The following is a 14950-nucleotide window of genomic DNA, read 5'->3' on the forward strand; positions in this document are numbered from 1 at the left end:
ACATTTGCTCTATATGTATCTCTATGACAGGGAGATGGTGGAGATGGTGACATCACTCAGGGGGTGGGGCTAGAGCTCAAAGACAAGATCCAGCCAAGCCACCTGTGACATCAGAGAATGATGCGTTTTTTAGGGAGAGAGAGTGGAGCCAGAGAGCTGGAGACAATACACATTGTGCAGTTCTTTTATTTTCATCTTCTTATTTAAATACAACTTTCTGTGTACTGTATAAAGAACAGCTTCGGATGACAAATTGCTGCTCTAAAAAGTTAAAGGGCTACTTTAGCGAATATCTTTTTCTTTCAAATCAGCTGGTTTCAGAACGTTATATAGATTTGTAATTTACTTCTGTTTAAAAATCTCAAATCTTCCAGTACTTATCAGCTGCTGTATGTCCTGCAGGAAGTGGTGTATTGTTTCCAGTCTGACACAGTGCTCTCTGCTGCCACCTCTGTCCATGTCAGGAACTGTCCAGAGCAGCAGCAAATCCCCATAGAAAACCTCTCCTGCTCTGGACAGTTCCTGACATGGACAGAGGTGGCAGCAGAGAGCACTGTGTGAGACTTGAGAAAATACACCACTTCCTCCAGGACATACAGCAGCTGGTAAGTACTGGAAGACTTGAGATTTTTATAGGGAAGTAAATTACAAATCTAGCTAACTTTCTGAAACCAGTTGGTTTAAAAAAAAAAAAGATTTTCACTGGACTACCCCTGTAAATACTATGTGGATGTTTTATCAGTGAATATTATTGTTTATTATCCATCTTATATTAAATGTATTCAGCATTCACATGGAATTCCCCGTATACTATTACATTATACAGAGTTCTGCATATTACAGCAAGGAAGAAAAACATAAGTCATCTGGGTAAAGCCGCAGCGCCATTGCTAGGTAATGAACCTCCAGGGTCTTCCGGTTTGTGATTTCCATTATTCTCATCTTGTTTCTGCTTCTTCTAAAATAAAAATTAAAAAAATCATTGTTACCTGGACACAAGATTATCCTCAGTATGTGTGGAGAAATTAGAGGGACTGCCCTGTTACTTGGACTTGGGGTCAATAAGGTAAAAGTATTAGACAAGGTTCAAACTATGATTGGTTATTGGTCAGGTGGAGTAGTGTATGTGTCAGGGTGGGAGAAGATTGGGTGGTGGTCAGGTGGGGTAGTGTGTGGGGGGATCAGGTGGAATAGTGTGTGGTTGTCAGGTGGGGTAGTGTGTGGGGGGGTCAAGTGGGATAGGGGGGTTTTCAGATGGGGTAGTGTGTGTGGGGGGGGGGTCAGGTGGGGTAGTGTGTGTGTGTGTGTGGGGTCAGGTGGGGTAGTGTGTGGGGGGGGTGTCAGGTGGGTAGTGGGGGGGTCAGTGTGGGGGGTGTCAGGTGGGGCAGTGTGTGTGTTGGGGGGCCTAGGTGGGCTAGTGTGGAGGGCCAGGTGGGGTAGTGTGGGGGGTAGTCAGGTGGGGTAATGTGGGGGGGGTCAGGTGGAGTAGAGTGTGTGGCTATCAGGTTGGGGAAGTGTGTGGGGGGTTGTCAGGTGGGGTAGTGTGTGTGTGTGTGTGTGTGTGTGTATGGTGCCATACTAAGATGTTACTGGTGACGCCACTTCTGTGGTGGTTGGTCGGTCTTGTTGTACAGCTCAGCCAGAGATGGTATTTGTTGTGACGCCAGTGCTAGTCCAGCGCACAGGTGTGATGTTGGTACCTGCTTTGTGTTGTGACTGGCTGTATTCCCCAGAAGTGGTCGGTGACCTGCGGGGTTGTGATGGGGTCTTAACCTCTTGACACGGTAGTCCTGAGTGGCAATTGACCCACCCAGACCCACCCATCGGTACTGCCGTACACCTTTCAGTGTGTATGGGTGATGGTGCGTAGGAAAAGATGACAGAGTCTCATTGATATAAAAATAGAACAGCTTTACTTTACAGTCTTTCAGTAGTACAATACAAGTACAATACACTTTGGCAGAATACATAAATCTTCACATAGACTATAGTGCATAACTTGTGCTTGGAAAGTTGGAGGAGAAGAGTTTGATGAGGGAGTCCTAACCCAATATAGCAATGTACTCTGCTGGAACTTCAAAGTAGTATACTGTAGTGAGACATTTACTTGTACCTGTGTATAGACTTTGTCTGACCACCTTGTGCCCTACTGTGTTGAGTGACCCATCCTAATAGGCAGATAAAAGCCCCAGTCGTGGTTATCAGGATGAAGCTAAGTTTCTGGGGGTGTCCCATTTACCTGCACTACGAGATAGGATACGTAGACCTTCCTTGGTAGCTTTGTCCTATCCAGGCTAGTTTCTCTTCCCTTTCTCCACCCTGTAACTAACTTTTTAGAGGGGCTAAGTATTCTACCCTGTAAGTGGTATAGATGAGAGTGTATATAAGAAAGATAGGCCAGAAGTAGAGAGCACCTCCTATTGGTGAGGTAGTGTGTGGGGGGGTCAGGTGAGGTAGTGTGTGGGGGGGTCAGGTGAGGTAGTATGTGGGGGCTCAGGTGGGGTCGTGTGGGGGGTCAGGTGGGGTAGTGTGTGGGGGGGGTCAGGTGGGGTAGTGGGGGGTCAGGTGGGGTAGTGTGTGTGTGGGGGGGGTCAGGTGAGGTAGTATGTGTGGGGAGTCAGGTGAGGTTGTGTTTTGGGAGTCAGGTGGGGTAGTGGGGGGGGTCAGGTGGGGTAGTGTGTGGGGGGGTCAGGTGAGGTAGTGTGTGAGGGGGTCAGGTGGGGTAGTGTGGGGGGTCAGGTGGGGTAGTGTGTGTGGGGGGGTCAGGTGGGGTAGTGTGTGTGTGGGTCAGGTGGGGTAGTGTGTGTGGGGGGTCAGGTCGGGTAGTGTCTGGGGGGGTTCAGGTGGGGTAGTGTGTGTGGTGGGGGGTCAGGTGAGGTAGTTTGTAGGGGGGTCAGGTGGGGTAGTGTGTGGGGGGTCAGGTGGGGTAGTGTGGGGGGTTAGGTGGGGTAGTGTGTGTGTGGGTCAGGTGGGGTAGTGTGTGTGGGGGGTCAGGTCGGGTAGTGTCTGGGGGGGTTCAGGTGGGGTAGTGTGTGTGGTGGGGGGGTCAGGTGAGGTAGTGTGTGGGGGGGTCAGATGGGGTAGTGTGTGGGGGGTCAGGTGGGGTAGTGTGTGGGGGGTCAGGTGGGGTAGTGTGTGTGTGGGTCAGGTGGGGTAGTGTGTGTGGGGGGTCAGGTCGGGTAGTGTCTGGGGGGGTTCAGGTGGGGTAGTGTGTGTGGTGGGGGGGTCAGGTGAGGTAGTGTGTGGGGGGTCAGGTGGGGTAGTGTGTGGGGGGTCAGGTGGTGTAGTGTGTCGGTAAGGGGACTCCAAAGCCATCAGCAAAACCATGAAGCACCAGAAGCCACATTAATGGTAAGAAGTCCTTTATTCTTCATTGGTAGCAACAACGTTATTAAAAATATTTCAGAGACTTATTGTACTTTATAGTGTTGGTCTTACATAAAAAGCTGACATTAACTTTTAATTTAGTTATAAACATATTGTACTGCTCTCGCCGCATTACATTTTTAAAAATTTGGTGTTCAGCCAAGAAGGTTCCCTGCCCAGGGCCGGACTGGGGCTGAAAAGCAGCCCTGGCACACAAACCCCACCAGCCCACATATATATCCCCGACACACACCTATTGCACCAACTATGTCGAGCAGAAATTTTTTTAGCTTTACAATTGTCACATCATTTTCTTACATTAAAAAGTCAATCAGTGACTCACAGGTGACATCTTCTTTGATCTGAAGCGTCACTTTCCTTTTTCTTTCCATCCGGCCCAGACCTCCATGAGGATTTCTTCCAGCTACAATTCATTTCTTCTGAACCTGCGAGACAAACATCTTAGGCTCCGCACTTTTACAACAACTTCCACTTTTTTGTGTCATGTGCAGTAAAGTTAGTAGGTATGTGGATTGCCCCCTGTATGCAGGATCCCCTGCTGTGCCCCCATATACTAATAATGCCTCCTGCTGTACCCCCAAATATTAATAAGGCCGCCTCTGCAGTGCCCCAATAGTAATAATCCCACCTGTGCTGTCCCCATAGTAATCCCCCTGTGCTGCACCCCAATAGTAATCCCCCCTGTGCTCCACCATAGTAATCCCCCCTATGCTGCACCCCCATAGTAATCCCCCTGTGTTGCACCCCAATAGTAATCCCCCCTGTGCACCCCAATAGTAATCCCCCCTGTGCTCCACCATAGTAATCCCCCCTATGCTGCACCCCCATAGTAATGCCCCTATGCTGCACCCCAATAGTAATCCCCCCTGTGCTGCACCCCAATAGTAATCCCCCCATGCTGCACCCCCATAGTAATCCCCCCGTGCTCTGCCCCATAATATAGCCCCCCCCCCCGCATTGCCACATACAAACAAAAACATTATACTCACCCTATCCTGGAATACAGCGGGTCCCTCTCTCTTCTGATCTTCTTCTTGCAGGCCGAATCCTCCCAATGAACACACGGTCCCAGGGGCTGTGGGCGAGCGGCACTATCGGTGGTCTGAGCATGATGTTCCAGAGGGGCGGGTGGGCGACGCGCTAATCTAAGATCTGGGAAGTGCCACCAGCAGTGGTGCCACGTGCAGTCGCCCGGTGGTAGAAACAGCCCTGCCCCCCACACACACACTACTCCACCTGACCCCCCCACTACCCCACCTGACCCCCCACACACATTCACACACTACCCCACCTGACAAATCCCCACACTCACACTACCCCACCTGACCCCCCACACACATTCACACACTACCCCACCTGACAAATCCCCACACTCACACTACCCAACCTGACCCCCCACACACATTCACACACTACCCCACCTGACAAATCCCCACACTCACACTACCCCAACTAACCCCTACTCACACTACCCCACCTGACAAATCCCCACACTCACACTACCCAACCTGACCCCCCCCACACACACTCACACACTACCCCACCTGACAAATCCCCACACTCACCCTACCCCACCTGAAAAATCCCCACACTCACGCTACCCAACCTGACCCCCCCACACACTCACACACTACTCCACCTGACAAATCCCCCACACACACTCCCACTACCCCACTATTACCGCACTGCAGCCTGCTCGATTCTCTCCTCCCGGCCTGCCCTGCGCTTCTCTTCTTCCGGACCGCTCCTTCCACGGCAGCCGGAGCCGGCCCACTCCTGACGTGTTAATCCAATCAATGTGGCGCAGGAACGTGGGGGACGCTGCAGACAGCTGTGATGCACGTACAACGCGTGCGCCACAGCCGGCTACAGCGGCCCCACGCTCCTGCTCCGAGTTGATTGGATGAGCACGTCAGGAGCGGGCAGGGGCCGGCTGTGGTGGAAGGAGCGGTCCAGAAGAAGAGAAGCGCGGGGCAGGCCGGGAGGAGAGAAGCACGCTGGGGTGGAAGGAGAGGGCCGCAGCTGTGTTTTGTTTGTTTTTTTATAATGTTTTTTTAATTGTGCAGCCCGGGCGGCCCACGGTCTGGTAATCCGTCCAGCCCAGCTGGCATTTGCCCGGCTTGCCAGATTACTAGTCCAGGCCTGTCCCTGCCCCTGCTGTTGGGAGTAATAAATGTTATTCTCTGTAATCCATCTCACTATCTATTGTCTATGTAAATGTGACTGTACTTTATCTCCTCCCTGTGGCCTCTTTTCACAATACAATAATTCACTTTTTTCCCTTTTGTGACATTGACTAAATACGCAAGTAATATTCTCCCCCTTCTAGACCTATACAAGAGCTCTAAACACTAGAAAGGTGAATCCTCTCAGGATGATGACATATAATAAAACAACAAAAAACATCAGGTAATATTGGACCTACCGTATTTTCCGGCGTATAAGCCGACATTTTAACCCAAAAAAATCTGCCCAGAAGTCGGGAGTCGTCTTATACGTCTGGAATGGTCGTCCCATACAGTGGCGGAGCTAAAAAACGGCCGCATCCCCACCGTATGCGGCAAGCGCTATAAAAAAGAAAATTCAACTCATCTGTCACCCGTTCCCAGCAGCTCCTCCCGGCAGCCGTGCGTCTCCCATCATGTTCCCGGCGCAGGCAGCGTGATGCATGTTCTAGGGGAGGTAACTATGTAAATTACCTTATGCATTAAAATATTCTCAAGTCCTGCAGGCTCACAGGGACGGAAAAACTCCATTTATTGTGCTGCTAATAGGACTTAGGACAGTATTATATGGCCTGACATTTGCTGTAAGCAAGTGATGATCTGCTAGATTGGTGCTCGCCTATTACATGGCTTCATGCTCTTGCAGCAAGGGCTGTATATAAATATTATTAGCAGCTCCTGCTGCTTATATAGAAAATAATAAAGTTTTACTTACCTCACCATGCTCCTGGCTTTTCCCTGCTCACCGCTGAAGCTTCTAAGCCCATCTGTGTAGTGAAAAGATAATCAGCTAATCACTGGATGAGACAGGTCAGCGCCATGCCAGTGATTGGATGAGAGGCCTCTCACTTCAGAAGCTTCTTTGGTGAGAAAGGAACAGGTAGGAGGACAACAGGGGAGTCTGGAGAGGTAAGTATAACTTTATTATTTTCTATATACTTACAATTCCTGCTGACCATGCACCTCCTATTACACAGGCTCCTCGCCTGATCGTTGTCTTTATTACATGGGGCAATATCTGCCCGATTGGACAGATTATCGGCTCGTGTAATAGGGCCCTAAGGGAAATCACATTAATATACTAAATGTTAACTTTGGTGCCCAGAGCTCTCTGCATTGTGTTCCCAGACCCCCCTACCTAATCTAGGACTGATCGCTTAAACAGTCTTTTTATTTTATGGTTGCACTTGAGGTAGCCAGCATCTTCTATCTCCATAATGCAGCCTCCATGACCAAGAATACAGGTACAGTATATAGATAGATGTATGTATATATATATATATATATATATATATATATTGCAAAAGTCTATTTGTTGGTCAGCTCACAGCATACAAAAGAAAAAGTCCAGCCCCAGATCGGCATATACCATTAAAATTCCATACTTTATTTGAAAATCTTCACATCAGGACAGTGATAATAAAAAGTTGACGCGTTTTAGCGTTTCTCGCGCCTTGTTCATGACTGAAGTTGTGAACAAGGCGCGAGAAGCACTGAAACGCGTCAACTTTTTATTATCACTGTCCTGATGTGAAGATTTTCAAATAAAGTATGGAATTTTAATGGTATATGCCGATCTGGGGCTGGACTTTTTCATATATATATATATATATATATATAAACTTTGTAATATGCTCTGCAGCCACTAGTAGGCAGTATTTCCTTCTCTTTTCTTGTTTGGATATTTCTATATTCTGTAGGGGGAAATAAATAATTTTCTTTGTATTCAATCATAGCATCTATTGTCTATAGAAATTAGACTGTGACATCTTTTCAGAATGCAAAACTTTTTCTTCTCCTTTTTGAAATTGTTTTATTGAATATGTAAGTAATACTCTCCCCCTTCTAGACTTATGCAAGAGCTCTAAACATTAAAGCGACCCTGTACCCACAATCTGACCCCCCCAAACTACTCGTACCTTCGGATAGCTACTTTTAATCCAAGATCTGTCCTGGGGTCCGTTCGGCAGGTGATGCAGTTATTGTCCTAAAAAACAACTTTTAAACTTGCAGCCCTGTGCCCAACGGCCGTGGCCTAGAGTATCTGTACCCTAACTTTGCACCACCCCTCCGTCCCTCCTCGCCACCCTCTTCACCATTTTTACTATTCCTCTGCAGTGAAAACTACACAGGTGCCTTAACGATCCAGCCCATGTGCTGGGCTGACACAGGTGAGGAATAGGAGAAAATCTGCCTGGAGCATTCCTGATGATGAGGAGGATGGGGAGGAGGGACAGAGAGGTTGTGCCAGCCTAATGCAGACACAATCTAGGCCCCGGCCGTTGTGCACAGCGCTGCCAGTTTAAAAGTTGTTTTTTAGGACAATAACTGCATCACCTGCCGAACGGACCCCAAGACAGATCATGGATTAAAAGCAGCTATCCAAAGGTACAAGCGGTTTTTGGGGGGGGGGGCAGATTGTGGGTACAGAGTCGCTTTAAAAAGATGAATCTGCTCAGGATATTTGACGCGATGTTGAGATACAATAAAGAACTAGGAGCAAATAGTAAAACACATAACGTAATATTTGACCTAATAATATAAGAAATCCCCTACAATAAAACCCTTTATTACCAGATGACGACTGTTACAGAGATGGAAGTTTATTAGTTACAGATCATCACTCTAAGTCAATGACATTTACATTTACACCTTTCAGCATTACACTTTATGGCAGCAGAAACCATAGACTAAAATAATCGACCATAGAGGTTTCTTAAAGGAAAGTTTCAACAATAATAATTATAATAATCAAATCATTACAGTTAAGGGAGAATTCTGTCGATCTGAAACACTTCACAGTCGGCAGAGGCAGGAGAGAACATAATAAACAATCATTACTTACCTCTCCCCATTTCCGTGCAGCGCTGGTTTACAGGCTCCTGGACCCACTAAGGTCAGGACTCAGGGGAAAATGCCTATCACTGTTGATGGACTGCACGCTCAGCAAATCAGAGACTGCAGTGTTGTCCTGTCCCAGTCACGGACTGGCTGAGGAGGCTGTCCATCCTCCGGGTCATGACATTTGCTGTGCAGAAGATTCGGGAGCCAAGCTGCAGTCCCGAAGCGGCAATCCAGCGCTGCAACGGCAGAGGGAGAGGTCAGTTGTGATTGCTTTCTATGTTCCCCTCTGCCCCTGCCGGATGAAATTTTTTTTCAAATCTCCTTTAAGAAAAGAATTTAGCAAAAAAAAGTTTTTGTATTATTTGGTAAAGTTTCATCCACTCAACTGTAAATGCTGCAGTTTTTTAGCCTTGAAAGTCCTGATGAAAAATCTGCAGCTTATCTACCCTGTGTGGATGAGCCTGAGGGAGAGAAGTAAGGAGATCCCTAATGAGGCCCCTCCCACTGCCACGATGATGGCTTCTCATAGCTCCTCCCCTAATATCTTTATAGAACCTTTTTGTACATATATTACAGCATGAAGGGGCTCGGTGAAGGTGGCGGTGAAGGTGTATAAGTGACTGATGGGGTCACACAGCTCATAAAAGGACAGCTGCCCGGCCTCATAATCCAGACAGATCCGGACTCTATCACTGGCGATCCGGTGAAGTAAATGGATCCTCTCTTTGTCATGTATCACTTTATACTTACCATTACACCCCCACCTTCCCTCTAAACCCCACGACTTGTTATTATCTCCAATACCCACGTTCCTCCCCTTCCTGTCCATACTGGAGTAACACATTCCCACCGTCCAGTTATCTGATCTCCCAGTCTCCACATCCCAGTAATGTCGCCCCGAGGAGAATCCGCTGCAGCTCATGACCTGAAAACATGCCTCGAATCTCTCTTCAGTTTCTGGACGATTCTGCGTTACATATGTCATGGTCGCAGTTTTCAGGCTGTCTGATATTAGGAGACTATCACCAGCTGTGGTTACATCCAATAGTATATTTGCAGGACCCTTTAATTCAGCCTCTTCCACTTCCCCAGCCCTGATGATATCGTCGCCGCCATGTTGTGAAGCTTGTGTGTGACGGTGCAGAGACTGGTCACCAGGGGGTGGTGTTTGGGGCAGTGGTCGAGGTGCAGGCTGTGGTCTCATTGCTTTAGGTTTTGCAGATGTAATGGTCTGTAGATATGTTACTATATCGGAGATACCTGTGTCTACCATCCTCGTAATCACATTCACATCTACATCATGTATGATATCATGTCCCGCTGTGTCCTCATCACCTCCATCATGTCCCGCTGTGTCCTCATCACCTCCATCATGTCCCCCTGTGTCCTCATCACCTCCATCATGTCCCCCTGTGTCCTCATCACCTCCCTCCTCCTCAGGATCACACAAGTCACCTGTATCTGGATCCTGTAAGACAGTCAGTGGATCCGCCATGTTACACAGCTCCTCAATGTGTCTCATCTTCTTGGACAGCTCATCCCTCTTTATCTCCAGCTTCTGGATGACATCAGACATTGGCAGTGACAGCTGCTTCTCCTGCCTGGAGATCTCGCTCAGGATACTCTTCTCCAGGTCATCCAGCCGTCTCTTGATTTCTATAAACTGGGCGGTGACTCTCTCAGCTTCTCCAGATGTTTTTACTAGAGCTTTTCTTCTGCGCTCCTCCATAGTCCGGAGTCTTTCTTCAGTCTTCTCTCTCTTTGTGTTCAGTTTCCTCAGAATACTTCTCAGTTTGTTCTTCTTCTTCTCAGAGGCCTCCTCCACCTTCTCCACCTGGTGTTGTCTATGTTCTTTTGCTAAGCAATTGACGCAGACATAAGCAGCGTCCTCGGTGCAGTAATATTCCAGGATCTTCTCATGGATGGAACACTTCACAGCAGGTGGCTCCTCCATGAAACGTTCTGCTACCTTATGTAGAGCGATGTTACTTATCAGTGTTGGCCGCTGTGGAAACTTTGCTCCACATTTAGGACAGGAATAATCTCCAGACCTGTCCTGTATATTCAACAACGGATCAATACATCCCCGGCAGAAGTTGTGTCGACACCACAGCATCACAGGATCGGTGAAAGTGTTTAGGCAGATGTGGCAGAGCAGATAGTCTCTCAGATCAGCAGACGCCATGGCTGACACCACCAAGAAGCAGGGAACCCAAATGTGATCTTTGTCACAGGCGGCCGGGTGTGCTCCAGTATTATCTTCTTTATTATAGGTTTATTACTGAGATAACAACATTTTTCTCAGGTCTTCCTGCTTTGTAAGCTCCTGGGGGCAAAGTCATCACTTTTTGTATTTCTTTATTTTCTGATACTTTGTGGTATATCTGTGTTTTATCAGTGAGGTTAGTAATATTTTTAGTTTTTTTATAATACATTTTTATTTGTTTTTTAACATTACGAAATCTAAAGATATAATAAAGGGGCATTAGGATATAATATACTGTAAGATATAGAAAAAAAGGGAAATTTTGGCAGCACATCTATGACTCTGTTCACACTGCTGGTTGCACGCTGCTTGTGGCTTAAGTACAGACAGAAAAACAAAAGGTGCAACAGCAACCCACAGGTGTAAGGGCTTACCGTCAGGGCCGTATTTACCACTAGGCACCCGTGGTCCGGTGCCTAGGGCAGCACCTTGCAAGAAGACCTTTACTAGAATAAAGAGCGTTTTTTAAACTTACCAAATAACCGATCAATCCACAGGATCTATCAATTTCACAATTGGAGTTCCTTCAGGTGGGATTGAGCCCCAAATCTATAAGAGTCCAGAATGTATGTCCATATATCTCCAGAAAGGACTTCTACAGATTCAAAAAATTAAGAACTTTGTCAGGCCCATCACCCGATTAAGGCCAAGACTTGTTGCTTAATAGAACTTGTGGATCTCAAATATCTCGCACAAAAACAGCCTATTGACTATTACGATGGCCAAGAAAATAGGTGAACTACAGGCTCTTAGCCTAAGGAGCCTTATATGACCCTCTTGACAGACTAGGCCATATTCTGATATTTGCCTTTATTTTTTCCCAAACAAGCTCGTTTTTTAACAGAAATGAATTACCCTTCCAATGTTTGCTCCAACCTTCCTTATAGGAGAACTCAGACCTTAGTAGATTGGATGTTCTAAGATGTTTTTTTTCTGAAAAACACTTCCCTCCTAAACCTTATTTAGTCCTGTAACATATTTAAAGGTTTCAATCATGTCTGCGCCCCTCCGCCCCGTTATTCTTCTTTCCTCCAGACTATACAGATTCTATCTCCATAATGCATCATCCATGACCAAGACAACAGGTAGAGTGGATGTAAAAAAAAAAAAAAAAAAAAAGTTTTGCAATCTGCTCTGCAGCCACTAGGAGGCAGCACATGCTACTCCATCGTTTGGATGTTGGATTCTGTAAGGGGTTATAGATGTTATTCTTTTTATTTAGTCACAGTTGTCTACCCCTTGTGACATCTTTTCAGAATGCAAAAATTTAGTTTTTGATTTGTTTTTCTTTTCCAAAATTATTTAATTATTAATCTCCCCCTTCTACACGTATGCAAGAACTTTAAATGTAAAAAAGATGAATCTGTATAGGAATTTTGACCTGATGCTGAGATATACAGAATTTTGAGCAAACAACAAAAACATCAGGTAATATTTGACCTAATAATATAAGACATCTCCTAGAGTAATAAACCACTAATAAACCATTCATTACTAGATGAGGACGGTTACACAGATGAACGTTTATTAGTTATAGATCAGCTGTTTCGTCATCATTCACCTTCAGGCTTTACCCTATATGGCAGAAGATGGGTTTTTTTCCCAAAAAAAATTTGTACACTAAAATAATCAACTGTAGAGGTTTCTTAATTGTAAGAGTCAATCAAATATTTTAATATGGATGTATTACAAACTTTGCCTCATTACAGTTAAAAAGAAATAAAAAAAAAATCAATAGTGTTTCCACAACAGCTATAACATTTTTTACCTTATTTGGTAAAAATTTTATTCACTTTACTGTAAACACTGCAGTTTTTTTATCCTGGTAAATCCTGAGGGAAGATCTACTCCGTATGGATGTGCCCTAAGGAACAGAGATCCTGCCCTCAAATGGCCCCTCCCACTGCAGCATCCTATTGGCTTAATCCTCCACCAATCAGATTCTACTTCCTGTGATGTCACCGGGTAGATTTCCTCCGTAGTGATGGCTCCTCACAGCTAGTCACCTCCCAATATCTCTATGGAACCGTTGTATACACCGATTCCAGCATAAAGGGGCTCGGTGAAGGTGGCGGTGAAGGTGTGTAAGTGTCTGATGGGGTCACACAGCTCATAAAAGGACAGCAGCCCGGCCTCATAATCCAGACAGATCCGGACTCTATCACTGGAGATCCGGTAAGGTAAATGAACCCACTTTCTGTCATGTATGACTGTATACTCACTATAATGTTCTGACCTTCCCTCTACGCCCCAGGACTTGTTATTATCTCCAATGAGTGAGTTCTCTCCTATCCTCTCGATACTGGGATAACACATCCCCACACTCCAGCCCTCCGATCTCCCGATCTCCACATCCCAGTAATGTCTCCCGGAGAAGAATCCCCTTCTGCTCATCACCTGAAAAGAAGCCTCAAATCTCTCAGCAGTTTTTGGACGATTCTGCCATAGACGCGTCATGGTCGCAGTTTTCAGGTCGCCTGATATAAGGAGATTATTACCAGCTGTGTTTACATCCAGTAATATGTCAGCAGGACCCTTTTCTGCAGCCGCCCCATCACCCCCAGCCCTGACTATTACACCAGTACCCGTATATTGTGAAGCTTGCGTGTCAATGGGCAGAGACTGGGCACCACTTGGCGTTGGCCTCATTGCTTTTGGTTTTGCAGATGTAATGGTCTGTAGATATGTTACTATTCTGGAGAAACCTGCATGTAAAATCCCTGTAATCACATCCACATCTACATCATGTGTCTTATCATGTCCCCCTGTGTCCTCATCACCTTCCCTGTTCTCAGGATCACACAGGTCACCTGTATCTGGATCCTGTAAGACAGTAAGTGGATCCACCATGTTACACAGCTCCTCAATGTGTCTCATCTTCCTGGACAGCTCATCCTTCTTCATCTCCAGCTGCTGGATGACATCGGACAGTGACAGTGACAGCTGCTCCTCCTGCCTGGAGATGTCCCTGAGGATCCTCTTCTCCAGATTGTCCAGCCGTCTCCTGATATCTGTAAACAGGGCGGTGATTCTCTCGTTTTCTGCAGACGCTTTATCTAGAGCTTTTTTCCAGTGCTCCTCCACACTCTGGACTTTTTCCTCAGTCTTCTCTCTCTTTGTGTTCAGTTTTCTCAGAACATTTCTCAGTTTCTTTTTCTTCTTCTCTGAGGCCTCCTCCAGCTTCTCCACCTGGTGTTGTCTATGTCCTGTGTCTAAGCAAGTGGCGCAGATACAAGCGGCGTCCTCTGGGCAGTAATATTCCAGGATCTTCTTATGGATGGAACATTTGACAACAGGTGTCTCCTCCATGAAATGTCCAGCTACATTCTGTAGAGCGATGTTCCTTATAAGTGCTGGACGCCGTCGAAACTTTTCTCTACATTCAGGACAGGAATAAACACCAGATCCGTCCTGCGTATTCAGGAACTCATCGATACATCCCCGGCAGAAGTTGTGTCCACATCTCAGGATTACAGGATCGGTGAAAGTACTCAAACAGATGGGGCAGAGCAGCTCGTCTCTCACATCCACAGACGCCATGGCCGACACCACCAAGAAACAGAGAACCCTAATGTGATCTTTGTCACAGGCAGCCGGGTGCTTTCCAGTATATTCTTCTTTATCATGGGGTTTTTCTCTACGGAGATAACATCTTTCTCATATCTTCCTGCGTTGTCAGCTCCCGAGGACAAAGTCTCATATTACTTTACTATATAACTGTATTTATCAGTGAGGTTAGTTATAATCTTTTTTTTTTTTATAAATTTTCTTTAGATATTTAACATATAAAGATATAATTAAGGGTATTAAGGTATAACATACATAAAATAAATTGGCAAAAAAATTATTAATTATATATATATATATATATATATATATATATATATATATATATATATATATTTCTTAACTCTCATCTTCCAGGTGCCCAAAAGACAAGATCCTGAAAATAGAAATGATATAGCTATCTCTGTAGTGGAGGACATTCCCATGATAGACAAAGGGAAAGGCGTATACTCCCCAGTCTTTCCAGTTTCTAAGCCTTCAGGAAAGTGGAGTCTTTCTAAACAGATTTTCTATTTTTGGCTGCTAAAATTTCTATCGCCACCTCTTGGAAGAAGGTGACGGTTCCTTTAGATTTGGTAAAGTCTAAACTAAATTGGATAATGGTCAATGACCGCCTCCATACAATCTTTACTAATAAAGAGTAGAGATGAGCGAGTAGCAA

General features: G+C 45.9%; 3 protein-coding genes across 3 annotated transcripts in view; all 3 read right to left on the bottom strand.

The window, feature by feature from the left end:
- Window positions 1–705: 705 nt before the first annotated feature.
- Window positions 706–14950, bottom strand: part of LOC138772705 (E3 ubiquitin-protein ligase TRIM17-like) — a 30793-nt gene continuing 16548 nt past the window's right edge. The window contains exon 2 of the mRNA XM_069953295.1: window positions 706–958. Within this exon, the coding sequence (XP_069809396.1) occupies window positions 939–958 (20 nt within the window). The 3' untranslated portion in view covers window positions 706–938. The remainder of the gene's footprint in view (window positions 959–14950) is intronic.
- On the bottom strand, window positions 8170–10696 carry LOC138772704 (E3 ubiquitin-protein ligase TRIM7-like). The gene has a single exon (XM_069953294.1). The coding sequence runs from the start codon at window positions 10639–10641 to the stop codon at window positions 8980–8982; it is 1662 nt and encodes a 553-aa protein (XP_069809395.1). The 5' UTR covers window positions 10642–10696; the 3' UTR covers window positions 8170–8979.
- On the bottom strand, window positions 12272–14265 carry LOC138772541 (E3 ubiquitin-protein ligase TRIM39-like). Its single transcript, XM_069953010.1, has one exon. It carries the CDS (start codon window positions 14260–14262, stop codon window positions 12721–12723), a length of 1542 nt encoding a protein of 513 aa, XP_069809111.1. The 5' UTR covers window positions 14263–14265; the 3' UTR covers window positions 12272–12720.

This window comes from Dendropsophus ebraccatus, chromosome 14, assembly GCF_027789765.1.
Source record: "Dendropsophus ebraccatus isolate aDenEbr1 chromosome 14, aDenEbr1.pat, whole genome shotgun sequence".
NCBI lineage: Eukaryota > Metazoa > Chordata > Amphibia > Anura > Hylidae > Dendropsophus > Dendropsophus ebraccatus.

Bases quoted from the DNA above. Each gene is read 5' to 3' on its own strand.
- LOC138772704 (XM_069953294.1), bottom strand. From the start codon at position 10,641: ATGGCGTCTGCTGATCTGAGAGACTATCTGCTCTGCCACATCTGCCTA.
- LOC138772541 (XM_069953010.1), bottom strand. From the start codon at position 14,262: ATGGCGTCTGTGGATGTGAGAGACGAGCTGCTCTGCCCCATCTGTTTG.